Source organism: Balaenoptera borealis, assembly GCF_965194805.1.
Source record: "Balaenoptera borealis genome assembly, chromosome: 9".
In the NCBI taxonomy this organism is placed as follows: domain Eukaryota; kingdom Metazoa; phylum Chordata; class Mammalia; order Artiodactyla; family Balaenopteridae; genus Balaenoptera; species Balaenoptera borealis.
This window is the reverse complement of record NC_138873.1, coordinates 22,696,917-22,712,248: the sequence shown is the minus strand read 5'-3', so window position 1 is coordinate 22,712,248 and position 15,332 is coordinate 22,696,917. Positions and strand designations below refer to the sequence as shown.

The window sequence follows — 15,332 nt, the reverse complement described above, 5'->3', positions numbered from 1 at the left end:
TTAGGCTGAGACTCGAAGAATGAGAAGAAATGGACTTATGAAGCATTCAGGATGGTCATTTCAGCTGAAGAAACTACAAGAGCAAAGTCCTGGATATTAGTGGTTTGGTACATTTTTTTAAAGTCCAGGTGGAGAGTATAGCGGGGTGTGAGATCAACTTGGAGAGTTCGTTAGATCATGCCAACTATGAAGGTCATGGATAGAGTTTGGATTTTGTTTTAGAAGCAATGTGAAGAGACTGAAGTTTATTTATAATTTTATCCTTTCATTCTTTCAACAAACATTTATTAAGTACCCACTTTATGTCACAAATAATGATAGTTATTGAGAACTTACAGTTGAATAATAAATTCCCTCCCTCAAGAAAGATACAGACTTTCATAAAAATCATTCAATCTTTGTAGAGTTTAGGCATAGCTGGCTGCTAAAAGAATACAGAAGAAACAATAATTTCAGCAGAGACCATAATGAAGTTGTTCATCCCATTTCCAAAGAGCAAAAAAAATGTTTTTCTTTATTTACACTATATCTTCAACCTGCTTTAACAGCCAGAAAATAGTCACAAGAAAAGATGATTTTTTTTCAGTACTTTGGCCAATTTGGGGCTGGTACAGTCCTAGAGAAAAATCTGGAGAAAACCATGAATGATTAAAATCAGAGGAAGCCAAAGGAAGCTTGATGGTATTGTGTTAGCTTGATGGCTAAAGTGAAGCACCACAGCTTCCTCATTCATCAAAGAACCAGGACAGGCTTTGTGTTACAGTGGAGTCAGTTAGTGCATGTAGAACATGAGGAGTGACATGATATCTCATAAAAGTTCAAGTGCATCACTGTGATAACAATGTCGTGGTCATTACTTGTCTCTAAACTCCTCACTATTGCAGTCTTTTTATTAATCCCCAAAATGAAAATATGAGGGAGAAAGAGAGACTGCCAGTCAAGGTTGAATGAAGTTTACAGATTGCAACTTAAACTTGAATGAATTTTGTTGTTGTTGTTATTGTTGTCCATTTTGTTTTTATTAATGATATGATGTCAATGCCCTCCAGCCAAAGACCACCAGGAATGACCCGATAGTTGAAGAAGTTGATTTTTTGCTTGTGCTGTGAGGATGAAGACACATCATGGGACCCATGGGCTAGCTCAGTGACAGGGTGCTAGAGAAGACTTATGATAGGATGTGAGCTTGTGTTAGATGATTGTGGGGAGGATTTAAGGAAGCAGGACCTGGCTGTGGATTGGATGCCTCAGGGATTGAGGATAATTCTATGGTTGGGCATTGTAATAAGCTAAACCCAGTCTAACACCATAACTGGTAAAGAAGCAGTAGTTACTCATATTTAGCCAGGATAAGGGGCTGTCAGGTAATTTCTGTGGCTTGGACAAGGCACATATTTTTCTCGGTCCATCATAGTTACAGCATGGCCTTATCTGATTTTATGTTCTGCAAAATTGCTTATGTTCATCAGGAGAACACTAAGGTCTTGCTTGAGCCAGGACCAGCTTCTGGATGTCAGGGACTGTTTTTGTCTTTCTCACAGATTATTCTATATAGTTGTAGTAGATTGTCATGGCTTCATTTATTTGTTTGTTTGTGTAGGCACAGTAAACTTTCCCCCACGCTTCCATAGGGTAATAGCCCCCTTGGAAATAGGCATGCGCACCAGGCCTTAGACAAATGCTTAGTCACTGGTGCATGAGACACCCAAGAAGAGCTCATCAGAATCCTTCTCAGAGACTCAATATGTGGCTGGTGGAAGAAGAAATTTCTCTGATTCCTCTTATGTTTTTAATTTAGAGCTGCCTGAGATAATGTGCCCTGAGCCTTGAAAAAAGAAGAGAAACACTTTTTTGGGCACAGAAACAGAGATAAGAGGTCCATACAAAGTTCAGGAATAACCATGGGCTTGGACACAGTTTTGCCTAACGTCCCAATCCACCACTAGATTCCTCAATCATATGAGCCAATACATTCTTTTTCTTCTTAATCTAATTTTAATTCAATTTCTGTCATTTGCAGTCAAAAGCATCTAGAATAATATATAAACATCACACACATAAGTAAAATTCTCCATTCAAGAACCAAAAATCCTTCTATTAAAATTTGTACATAATCCAGCAACAACTCTTTGCATGTATACTCCCATTTATATCTTATCTTTGACCAATTCTCCCCAATATACATTGCCACCATGCTGATACAAGACATCAGTGACCACACGTCTTTGTCCTGTGTACTACTGCAGTACACTCCTTACTCATCTCCCATCTTCTCTATTCTCCACAAAGCAGCCAAAATAATCTTCAGTAAGTAGAAATAAGTATACATTGGCTTGGTTAAAACTCTTTAAAACTTCCAATTTCCCCTCAGATTCCAAAGTCTGGAGTTAGGACCACTGCCGAACTCCCAAACCTCATCTCATTTTGCCCTCCCCCTCCCCCTCTCTGCTTCAGTCACACTGGCCTCCTTTAAGCCCATCAAAAATATCCTGGTTTCTTTCTGCCATCAAGACTTTACATCTATTTCCTTTGCCTGGAACACTCCTCTAATCACCGCTGCCCAACAAACCCACCCTTAACCTCCTAGGTATCAGTCAGATCTCTTTCAGGTACATGTAATAAAACAATATTAATAGTAAAGTAATTTTGAAAACAAGCCTACTATGAGGTGTCTCTCCATCCTTCCTCTCAGCTTAAACATCAGAGGTCCTTTCTCATCCCCACCCACACATTGCTGTTCTCTATCTCAGCCTTCTATTTCTCTAACAGCACCAGCATCATATTATAATCATATGTTGATTTTTTTTTTGTTTTCTTGGTTCTTGTGTCTTTCCCACACTTATCTATAAGACTCTACAATACCCATAAGGCCCACTTTAGCTATCTGACCATCCCGCATAAATATTTGTTTTTGCCAATGTTTCTTGCCTAACTTTACAGTTTCCATGAATTTGGGAAATTCTTAATATTCTTCCCCAAGATTTTCCTTCTGTTCGAGTTAGCTAGTGTCCATTCCTGACAATTAAGATTTCTCTGACCGTGTCTGCTTTATTTACGCTGTATACCCAGGACGAAACAGGGCACCCATTACATAGTGATGCTACATAAACATTTGTTCAAATAAAATTTTATGCTGTTTTATGAAGAAAAAATAAGTCTAAGAACTGTAATCAAATCAATAGAGTTGAAGGTAGGACTTCCCTGGTGGTCCAGTGGTTAAGACTCCGTGCTCCCAATGCAGGGGCCCCAGGTTCGATCCCTGGTCAGGGAACTAAATCCTGCATGCCGCAACTAAGATCCCACATGCTGCAACTAAAAAGATCCCACATGCCACAGTTAAGGCCTGGCACAGCCAAATAAATAAATAAATAAATATTAAAAAAAAAAATATATATATATATGGTTTATACACACCTTCTTTACTATTTGGGTCTGCTGAGTAGTTATCACAAAAAGTGCAAAAATGCTGTGTTAGGAAACTTAAACTTGAGGATGCCAAAAAAGTTATTTCATGTCTAATTGAACCATAGCAAAAGAAAAGGAAGGGTAAACTACTGAGAAAAATATTCTGACACTGAAGTTGTACACTTCTATACATTACCAAGAAAGCTGTGCAGTTGTTTCTCATGGAGACTTTAAAGATGAGATATCACAGTTCTCTTACTAGTGGTTTTGATGTCATCTTACAGCAGATAAAGCTTTGGTACAGATTATGATTCTAGTGATCTACGGTTGTTCAGAAGTTAATGCAATAAACCTGTAAGAAACCACCATACTTGAAATTGCTCATCAAAGTTACAGTTTAAATGCCATTTTACCATGAAAAAATTAGAGATAGGAATAGGATCAGAACCTACATTGGACCAGCAAAGTATAGTACCTGGTCATCCTGATGTGTTAGACTTCACATTTGTCCCAAGGTTGATTATTTTCCTGCTTACTAGTGTTTCACCAATGTAAAGTACATCCTGGGCAACTTTATTTTCATTTTTGTTACTAACCATAGACTGAAAAAAAAAAAAAAGACCAGCCATGTTTATCCACACCTATATTTTCAATGAAAATATAAGTCAATGAAACAGTCTCTCTCAATCAAGAAAACATCTGGCACCCAGCTGGAGAAAAAAAACAAGAATTGTAAGTCTAGCCTTTCTCAGTGCTTTTACAACATTACACCTCAGCCTTTTTAGGCAACTGGCATCCCAATGGATAAGAGAACCAAATCTGGAGGGGCGAGAGGGTGGCAAATCATACAAAGTATGGAATTTACAGCATTCAGGAGATTAGAATTTTCAGTACAAGAACTAGATCAGAAAAGCAGACACTCACGACAGCAAATGCCCACAGCTCACCCAAAGTCTCTGACTTTTTCATCCTAACCAGTCAATTATATCCAACCATAATCATTTAAATTGGAAAATATTTGACAGATATTTCATGAATTTTACACGTTGTATTAGAAAACCATTTATCTGTACTACTTATAGTATTAAGAATACTATCTAAGATTATATTATATAATGACTCTTTCTTTCATTTTTTTCACTTAGTGGAACCTTCAAAAAGAACAGAATGCAGTCAGGTTTTAGTTATAAATCCCTAAAAATGGAAGTAAATTTTCATGCAGATAACAATGGAAGTCAGTGGATTACCGCCCAGCTATAGTAGAATCATGGTCCCACAGCCATAAAGTGGCTGCTTTAACCTGCAAGAGTTCTCAGGGTACCCTAAGAGTTGTTTCCTGATGACCAATGGTGAGCTTTCTTCTCATTTCAAACTACTGGACATTTAAAAATAAGGCAAATCTAAAGGCATGAGTATCTCATGAAGCTTTCAGAAAAAAGGGTTCAATTATGCTTTATGCCCTTGGCATTTCCCCTGAAAGGTATCATCCAAATGATACTTTGTCAGACACTCCAAGCTTTGCCTGACGTGAGGAAAGCCATGTTTATGGCTGCATAGTAGTGCAGAGGATATAGTCAGAGTATAACATTATGATGAACCCAATACTTCATAGAGTTGAATCAATTGTCTTCCAATTCCTGTTTGAAAGAAGGTTCCCATTTAGTTCAGTAAGAAAGAGAACTACAGGATGATCCCTCGAGGCATTGTACAAAATGCTTCCATTCTTTATTTCCAGGGACCCTCTTTATCTCCCAGCCCAGCACTATTCAACTCTTCATTTATTCCGTCTGTAGTTACTTGGTGAGCACCAACTACATTAAACTATATTCCAGGAACTGTTTTAAGCCCTGAGGATATGGTACACATTAACACAGACAAGTGCCTGCTCTTATAGGACTTTTATTTAAGATGAAGGAAAAGGACCATACAAGTGAGTAAAAAAAGAAACAAGATAAATGCCGTAGGAAAATAAATCAGGACAAGGTAATGGAATGAAATGATCTGATAGTGGCCTCTATGAATTGTTTGGTGACAGACAACCTCTCTGGCAAGAGTCAGCCATGCGAATATCTGAGAAAAGAGACTTTTAGTCAAAAGGCACAAGTGCAAAGACATTGAAGTGGGAAGTTGTCTGTGTGCTAGAGGAACAAAAAAGAGGGCCAGTGAGGCTGAAGTTCAGTGAGCTAAGTGGGAAGTGAATTTGAAACGGTAGTCAGAGACCAGATTATGGGATCTAAGCAAGTAGTTTTTATTTTATTCTAAGTCTATTGGGAAACAAAGGTGTGACATGGCCTAATTTAAGTTTACCATGATTTCTGTTTGCAGTGTGGAGAATGCCTTTACTGTGAACTAGAGTGTAACAGGGAGATTAGTTAAGCATTTACTGCATTAATCTAGGCAAAAGAGGAGGGTAGCTTAGAGCATGTGGTAACAATTGAAATGGAGAGAGAGTGAAAGACTCAAGATATATTTTGGAAGTAGAATCAACAGCTTTTGCTGATGGAGTGGATGTGGAGGGGCAAAGAAAGAATTAAGACACTCCTGGGTTTATTTCCCTTCAGTAAAGTGTGGAAGTCATGATATTTGCCAAAATGCAGAAGAAGGAGGGATCAAGTTTAGGAATGATGAATTAGCTGCAGACACATTAATTTTGAGATGACTTTGAAATATTCATACAGACAGTGTGATTTGCAGGTCTGGACCATAGCTGCTGCCCTCTTTAAGGCCCGTCCAGAACCTACGTCCCTTGCCCTTGAGCAAATCAGTCTCTGAGCTAAAACTTGAAAATGAGCCTTACAGTGATTCAAGAATCCCTCCCCTTTTCTTCTCTTTTATTTTCTCATCCTTTGTGGAACTCTTCCTTTTCTTACTCCCAAGAGTGAAACTGTTTATCCCAGGACACTGTAACACACTTTAGCATAGCTTTGGGATTTTAAATGATTCTGTATTTGATCTTAAACATACCCACTCTACCAAAAGAATTTATTCCTATCTCTGCTCTCTTACTAATGACTGATGGTGAGTCCTCATTAATCAGAATCCCCTTAATGCACCAACTGTTGACAGCCACTTCCAAATCAAACCCTTACCCACTGCATCTCTAGTTCAGTGGGCCGATTCAACTGAAGTCTAGGTTCCTCTTCAAAGTCTTCACTACAAAGTAATAAACAATGTCCCTTTGATTTGTTTCACAAGTTCTGGGGCATCCTATGAAATAATTTATTGACTGCAACATTAAAGAGCAGTTTTTAAAGTTTTCTGGAACCTTCATAAAAGAATACGTTAAGGGCTTCCCTGGTGGCGCAGTGGTTGAGAATCTGCCTGCCAATGCAGGGGACACGGGTTCGAGCCCTGGTCTGGGAAGATCCCACATGCCACGGAGCGACTAGGCCTGTGAGCCACAACTACTGAGCCTGCGCGTCTGGAGCCTGTGCTCCGCAACAAGAGAGGCCGCGATAGTGAGAGGCCCCTGCATCGCGATGAAGAGTGGCCCCTGCTCGCCACAACTAGAGAAAGCCCTCACACAGAAACGAAGACCCAACACAGCCAAAAATAAATAAATAAATAAATAAAAATAAAAAAAAATAAAAAGAATACGTTAAAGATGTCTAAATAGTCCATATCGACACAGAGAATGCTCTCTGAAATACGTAAAGGCCATCATAAAACATTTTGACTCTGTTTCTCTGATAAATACCCAGTAAAATAAGTTCCCATTAATTATATTTCTGATTTTTGTCTTACTCTAGAATATTCTTAGCTAAGAAAAGCCAATATCTGCCTTTTCATAAGAAATTATATATAAGAAGGCAAATCTTTTGCTACACCTGACCTAGTTATTGTCTCCTACCTTCTATATCTAATAAGCAAATCCACAGAGGCTTTCACTGAATATTTGCAGTGGTTATTATTGTTGCTAAAAGCTCAGGACAAAATTCTCATTTGTTTAGATAAAGAAACTATGAAAGCATAATTTTTCTTTCATCATGACTAAAAAGTAGGCGGAAACATTAAGAAAAATATTGATTTCATATACTTTGAGGTAACTGACTCAATTTAAGAAAAGCATAAGAAACTTATACTAACGAAATAATATATTTATAGTTAACCTAGCCACTAAGATCTACTATGAGAGTTTAAGCTGTAACAACACTAAAATATTGCAACAAGATGAAAGATTGACATAATCATATAGATATTTCATCTAAACACCAAATAATAAGACACAGTAAGGTGATTGTGTGGAAGTTTCATTTTCCATCCAGATGTTTGGCACTCTGTTGAAATACCATTGGTTTGTATGTTTCTAGTGGACAAGAATGCTATCCAACCATAAAATACATGTGCAAGAAGGAATGAAAAATACCCTTTAAAGATTAATCAAGTGCAGCAATTTTTGCTTCAAGATTCCAGACCCATCTCTCACTTTGCAATGCATTACTTTATGAAAATTTGAGTTAAGACCCTCTCATTTGTCACCACTTTTGCAGTCTTTCTATTAGGACGGGTTTAGATACTAATATGCATTAAATCTTATAATACAGTTCTGAAGAATATGTGCCCAGAAACACTTCCTCTAATGGTGGTTTCAATTGGTACAGAACACAGTTACTGCAACAGAAAACCATGCAAGTAATTTAAATACCAGACATCATGATGCACCAACCAATTAAGCTGTTAAAGCCAAAGAGACTTCTCACATCTTGAACTTTGAAGCAAAAGCTCTCAACAAGTATACTGAGAGGGCAAGATTTTCTCTTTTCTTAGAATACACAGTTGAAATTAAACCCAAGTTTTTTTCAGTCAAAGTATTTATGTCTGAAATAACAACTTCAACTTTATTTCATTTCTCTGTAACCCTTATAGATTTCAAGTTTCTGACATATGACATCCTCCTCTTTGTAAGCAGCTATATATTTTATACTTTTTTGTGTGTTTTCTCTTGGATAATACTGCTCATAATTGAGTTTTATGAACAAATGCTATCATAAGAAAAAATAAATTTATTCATGATGCACTGACTTCTTTTGTTTATTAAATCAAAGAATATAAAAAGTAATCACACATACTTAAAGAGATACAATAATTGCAATCAATAATCTCTGGCCAGTCCCTCAGTGAAAATTCACTCACTGAAAAGCACAAGGTTCAAAATAAATCCAAGATTATTTATTCAATTATGTCATTGATTCTGAGATAGAAAAGAAAAAAAACACTCGTGTTAGAACTGATTCTAATTTAACTTGCATTAAATTTATTATCCCTTTAAAATAACAGTGAACAGTCATACTAATATATTAAATGGAATTATTAATTCCCCAATTCTGCACATTCCCACAATCTGTATGCTGCCAAATCATAACTCAAAATTTAAAGAAAATTACCATAATATCCTTTATCATGACATCTAATTCTTTAAAGTTTCAAATAATAGAATGAATATCAACTAATAGTAACAGCAAACATGTTAAAATCAGGTGTTTAAAATTCTAACAATCACAATATGGGTTTTTTACTTATAGTATTATTTTTCCGAACAAATACTTCAAATTGGCATTCATCTAACCCCATCAATATGAAAAACATAACACAGAAGAAACGAATAGCTTCCTTCTTTGAGCCAAAGTCTCAAAATCATAGGCAAATTGTCCTAATATGCACCTTAGAAATCTAAACAGCAGATTCTGATTGAAACAATCACACTAATGCCCTAAATAATTCTGGGATAGGATGGTATGTCATTAAAATGGAATAAATACCACTTTGTAAACTTCAAAAACGTCATTCTTTTCTAACAGAAGAAAAATGCTCTTTATATTTGAAGCTGAGAGGCAGGTGGACTTGAGGGTAGTGAAATTGGTTCATCTGTGACTTTATTGCTAGTTTGATATTTTGAAATATTTCAGAGAGGAAATAAAATATTCCTCAAAAATATTTAGCAGGATTTTAGTTTTAACTGAATAATTATACAATTACCTTAACAGAAAATTGTATATATAGTGATATTTAGATTTTGAATGATTTAAGGAAATATTAATAAAGCAAAGAATATAGTTGTCAGATAATTTAAATAGAAATTTCCCTACTTGACACCAAAACAGTGTTCTAAGAAGACTGTAGAACTTAACTCCAGAACTTTGTGATTTTTGTCTTCATATGTGTAACTTTGCACCCTGAGTTTATTAAGTAATATTTTATTAATTAAAGAGAAGTCAATATGGTATTTTAAATCTGAGGTCAATATAAAAAGAACTAAAAAGCATTAAAAGTGTTCAAACATTTATCTTTATTTTCTATGTCTTGATTTCATTCACTAATAATAAATTCTCCTAAAGAAAATGTATTCTCCTGTACTGTGCAGTGAGGTATGCCAAATCATTCTATTTAAAACATGATACATTTCATTAATATGCTTCTTGGCAAACTGCCTGGAGAGGAGAAACAAGTTCTAATTTTTAAATACTCTAGACAGCTTATTATAGCCTAGGCTGAAATACAAAACGAATGCAGGCAGATCAAGTACTTCTGAAATTCAGCATGCACTTTTATATGGCCCTTATTGATTCCAAGAGGTTTATTTGGTTAAACACATAAGCAGAAATAACACTGCTCTTGATAACTGGTTATTTAGGTAAATTTATGTTTTTAAAATAAGTTAGAAGTCTACACTAAGTTCAAATTCCTATTGAATTTTATTAAGTATCTGCAAGATACCACATATTTGTTTGACCAAATTCTTCCTGCTTTGAGGTGGAGAAGTTTTAGCCATTGAAAAAAATGAACTTAGGTGGATGAGTACGTCTAATGGAGAAAGCAGTCATATTAAAATAATTTGTGGGTTTTTTCCTCCTACTTCAGCACTCTCATAATACCATGCTTTTTTATACTCTCCTTTCTTTCGTACATGCACGTAAAGAAACATGCAAAATGGGGAAAAAATGGATCATACTGATGAGGGCTTACACTTCTTGGTTTGAAGAATGCAGCAGAATACCACACACTCAAAGCAAATAGATAATTTCTAAAATTCATAAGAAAATTAGAAATTTTAAGCATAGACTCATGTTTACCATTAAATTTTTGCAACATATGCAAACAACAATTTGAACATTTAAGTGCTTGATTTTCAGATTTGATTATCTACAATGCCAAAATACTTCAAATGATTACAGGTTTCCCATTTCAACTAATTCTGTTAAGTACCACTAAATATTTTGTAAAATACTTTTTAGGTCCCTAAGCGGGTTACATTTATATTATTCTTCTACTATGAGTAATAATGGATAATTATTATCTGTTTATTGCCCAAGAGGAGAATTAGTTCCCAGAAATAAAATCTTGGTTAAATTCTGCTGTACACTACTTCAAGTACAAATTATCCACAACAGATTAAGACTTGGCTTTGTGTATAAGAAAATTTCCTGCTTGAAATTTTGGTAAGACACAACATATGGAAAAAAATAGAGCTCTTAAAGTAACCTGGTAAAATAATTTAGAAAATGAAATGGTGTAAAATGCTGTAACCACAGTATATAAGTAACGTTTCCTCCAATAACCATTAAAGATGCAGTTATAATCAGACTTTCTTTAGCACTCTTATTTTATTCTGTTGTAACATTACAAAAATGGCTTTCTGCACTAAAACTGTGCACCCCTTGCTCACACCTATTTACTCACACCTTGCTCCTTGTTCAAAAAAGTCTAATGAAAACATGCACACATGCTAATTTATTTGAAGTTGAAATGCACATGCATTTCATTTCTCAGAAACTTAATGGAAATAGTGCCTCAGTGTGCAATGAAGACAGTAATAAAATATTAGTAAGTGGAAAATTGTACTTGTTCAAAATCCACTAACTATTTTACACCTCTATAGAATTATAAACATTTAAGATATGTTCTAACAAGCAAATAGTCCAATAAAATATATGTTTTGGTATCAAAAGGTGTTCCATTAATTTTTATTATTTCTCTTCTCCCTTTTTTGTATAACATGCACAAAACGGAGAAAGAAATTCGGGGGCAGAAACTATGTTCTCACGTTGTTATATATGAAATTTATTTCTGTAAAAGTATTCACATGGGTGACCAGAATTTAAGCTATTATCCTTACCCCAGAATGAGAAAGGTAAACTAAGAGAACTATTCTTTTTTGTCCTTTACTGTCAGGGAAGCTCTACATTCCAGGGAGGAAAACTTGCATGCTTATTTCTTCTTCTGGTGAATTATCTGATTTCCAGTCTCCTGACAGTATTGACTATAGATAAATTATACAAATTTAAAGTTAGATAGATGAGAGTTCAACACCAAGCTCTTCCATCCTTTACTTATCTGCTTACTAATCCTCAGTTCCTTCACCCACAGAATGGGAACCAGAATAATGCCTTCCTTATGAGCTGACATGAGGCATTCCTGCAAAGGATATACTACAAGATCTGCCACATAGTAAATGTTTAATAAATTTTATTATTATTTTACTACATGCGGAAAGATGACTTTAAAACATGATGATAAAAACTATATTTCCTGAACATGTACTGTTATGCCAGGCACCATGTGAGTACTTTACATGCATTATCTAACTTGACCCTTACAACATTGTTAACCCATTCCACAGACAAAGCAATTAAGGGAACATTCTCTAGTCCCAAGCATTTCAAATATACTATATTTTTTTTATCTCTTTTGAACTACTCTAGGCTTAAAGAGGAGATTCAGAGAAAAAGACATAGCTCATATCTACATTAAAAATAATAATTTGGTGAGAAATTTCCCTCCATTATGGCAGATATTACCACATTAGACATAGCTTTTTTCCTAATACTTCCATGAATTACAATACTACTAGATGAAATTATATAAATCAATTCATTGATTGTGTTTTTTAAAGATCTATTTCACCCTACATTTTTTAACAGATTTGGAATCTGGAATTTTTGTTCTACTTCTGGCTAATAATCAGTTTGATTTGTTTCCGTTGTATGATTTCAGAGATGATAAATTTGAAGCTTATATCCTCTAACTTCATTCCTTAATAATAATAATAAAAATTTTAAATGTCCAGAAATAAATAGATATATTTCACAATATACGTACAATAACTATAAATAAGCTAAGTATACATAAGATCTGATCAAGGCCAAAGTTGAAACTCTAATTTTAATATGAACCAAATCTCACATGTGTGAGTATATGTATGTGTGTATAAGGCATGAAGTTTTGTTTGACTTGGAAAATATATGATAAAAGTAAACATTAAATATTTACTTCATCATGTTATATATAGAATGATCATACATCATAGAATATATACTAATATAGTAACTCTCAGGTTTCTATTCCAAAGAAAGGAAATATTTGAAAAAATTGTGCGATTCACAGAACTTCTTGAAAATGAGAAATCATAAAAGTTTAGTGAGTGAATTAAAATTATAACCCAGCTGTAGAATGCAACAGTCAGATTCACAAAAATGTTTGTACAGATAATCCTCAAACTGCTTAATACATGAAGAGAGCTCTGAGTATTGAGCATGTCTCCAAAGAGCAGGGCTCAACATTAACAGACAATCTGATTTTCAGTATTAATATAAATAGTAACCAGAAAGAAAATTCTAAAATGCAGTCATAATTTGATAATATTGATAACATTATATAATCAGATATGTGGCTATTGTTAAAATTCTTTTTTTAAAAAAAAAGGAAAATTGAAATTTTTGGTGCCATTATTACTCTATTAGTATCATTACAGAAAAACATTTTTAACAAAAATTTTTAATGTTTCTTAATAAAATAAAAATTTTCTAAGATATTTTATAAATAAATATTTTTTCATTCTTAAAAAATAAATCAGATATCAGAGTATATGTCAATATTATTCTCTTAAACTTTCAATTATTGTATCCTTATAGTTAAGATGTATGTATGTCCTTTTAGTTTCTCATATATATAGCATATGTGAAACTAAATACATATGCAATGTATTGTATATGTATTCATATATACAGTATAATATAGTGTATATTTATATATATAGTGAATATATACTCTATAATATGTATTCCATATATCTGAAACTAAAGGGACATAGGCACATCTTAACTATAAAGTTCTGATAATTTAGAGCTTGAAAGAATAATATTGTTATGTAATCTGATATGCCTGCATCTTGTAGTTTTTCATATATACCTATTTCTACCATCACATTATTAACAAGGAGAATGGTTCTGCATTGACCAAGGATTCTCACCCAGAAACCCATGGTTCTTTAGATTTTAATGGATGAGACTTGAAAGATTTATAAAATACCCAGAGTCAATATAAAATTTGTGTGCGATATTTTACACCTCTCTGATGAGTGGCTCTCCAACTTTCCTAAAGGTTAAGAACAACTATTAGAGATAGGAGAAAGTCAATAGAGAAAGAAAGAAATTGAAAGATGATGGAATAGTGGGTGCATGCACCATAGTATGGTGTCTGGTTTTTAAATCCTACCTCTCCCACATGGCTGTGGAATCCTCTTTAGCTTTCTTCATTTTTTGTTTAATTTTAATAACAATTGATGTTTATTAAAATGGAAAATGTTTTGTTAATTATTTGGATTCCAAATCTTGCAATATTGCAAATAAGAACTAATTAATGTAATATTAAATATTGACAATATATTAATAAATTATAACTTATTCATCAAATTACAGGTGACATGAAAACATTAGGGATTCATGTTTTGTTTAAGTCTTTCCTTCCATGTAATTGTTAGGTGAGTAATATTGGATGAACTAGGATTACTACTAATGTTTGACAAATGGTACTAATGTTACACTGTATAAGTGTGACATATTACTTTGTGTATTTTTTGAAAGACCATCGTAAATATTTTAAATGTTCCTTTATTTAAAATTTTAATCCAAAATTATTCAGAGATGACTGTGATACTATGCAGAGTAAACTTCCCAAGTAGATTTTATATACACTTGTCAGGTGCTATTGCAAAAATGGATGGTTGAACTCATTAAATGGTTGAACTCAGCAGAATTACGTATATCTCATCACAGCTACACAGAATGACCCAAATATCCAGGGATTTAGCAATGTATACAAAGATGGCCATGCCAATTTCTGAGTCATAGTTTTACAGTTTAGGACATATGATACCTATTTTACATTCAGATCATATTCAGATGATATCTATTTCACTATGCATAATACAAATGTCATCATACATTTTAATCACATACTGAGAAGTTACAGATATAAACTATTTCTATAAATTATGATTAATCATAAAAAGATTTGCTCCACCTTTTGAATTTTCTATTAGTTTATTCAAACAAAGGAGATATATACAGGCACTAGTTATGAATAAAATTCACCAGGAAAATATGACTTGCATTTCAGATATTTGGAGTTTGAATATTATACTCATTGAATCACTGAGTCAATAAAGAAATGTATTTCATGCTCCCGAATAAAACAAATTTAAGATAAATGTGCTAGGTTGGCTCTAGGAACAACTTCAATATTGAAGCAATATTGACTTATACACATAGATCAATACAGATATATTGCTTTTTGAATCACTTTTAATGTGAGTAATACATATATTTTTAATGTCATTTAAAGTCTTGTTCAGTGAAAAATGGTAACTCTGTTTGACTTGCCTTTTCTGAGTCAATCATTAAACTGTTTAATGAATTAGCTGAGATATAGTAAGAAAAAAAAGTTGTTTAGTTTTGCTTTACTCAATAGAGATACGAGAGTAAGTTCTTTTCAGGTAGTGAGTTGAATGGCCAAAATCACAGTGCCATTTCCTGCTTCACATTGTGCCCACTAAGTAATACAGATTTGGTCACCATGTTCTTAGAATTTTTTTTCAGGGATGTCACGCGCACTGCGGAGGAGCTGAGTAGGTAGGTGCTTGATAGGACTTG

The 15,332-nt window shown here is 33.9% G+C and overlaps 2 protein-coding genes across 2 annotated transcripts in view; one reads left to right on the top strand and one right to left on the bottom strand.

Annotated features, from left to right (window-relative positions):
• The window catches only part of GJE1 (gap junction protein epsilon 1), a 98,314-nt gene that overhangs the window by 32,451 nt on the left and 50,531 nt on the right, over positions 1-15,332 (top strand). The window contains exon 1 of the mRNA XM_082405583.1: positions 1-7,002. This exon is cut by the window's left edge and continues 32,451 nt beyond it. The gene's annotated coding sequence lies outside the window, so the exon portion shown is untranslated. The remainder of the gene's footprint in view (positions 7,003-15,332) is intronic.
• NMBR (neuromedin B receptor) overlaps positions 1-15,332 on the bottom strand; it is a 56,331-nt gene that overhangs the window by 23,194 nt on the left and 17,805 nt on the right. The window contains 1 exon segment of the mRNA XM_082405591.1: positions 1-15,332. This exon segment is cut by the window's left edge and continues 23,194 nt beyond it. Coding sequence (XP_082261717.1) covers positions 15,198-15,332 — 135 coding nt within the window. The 3' untranslated portion in view covers positions 1-15,197.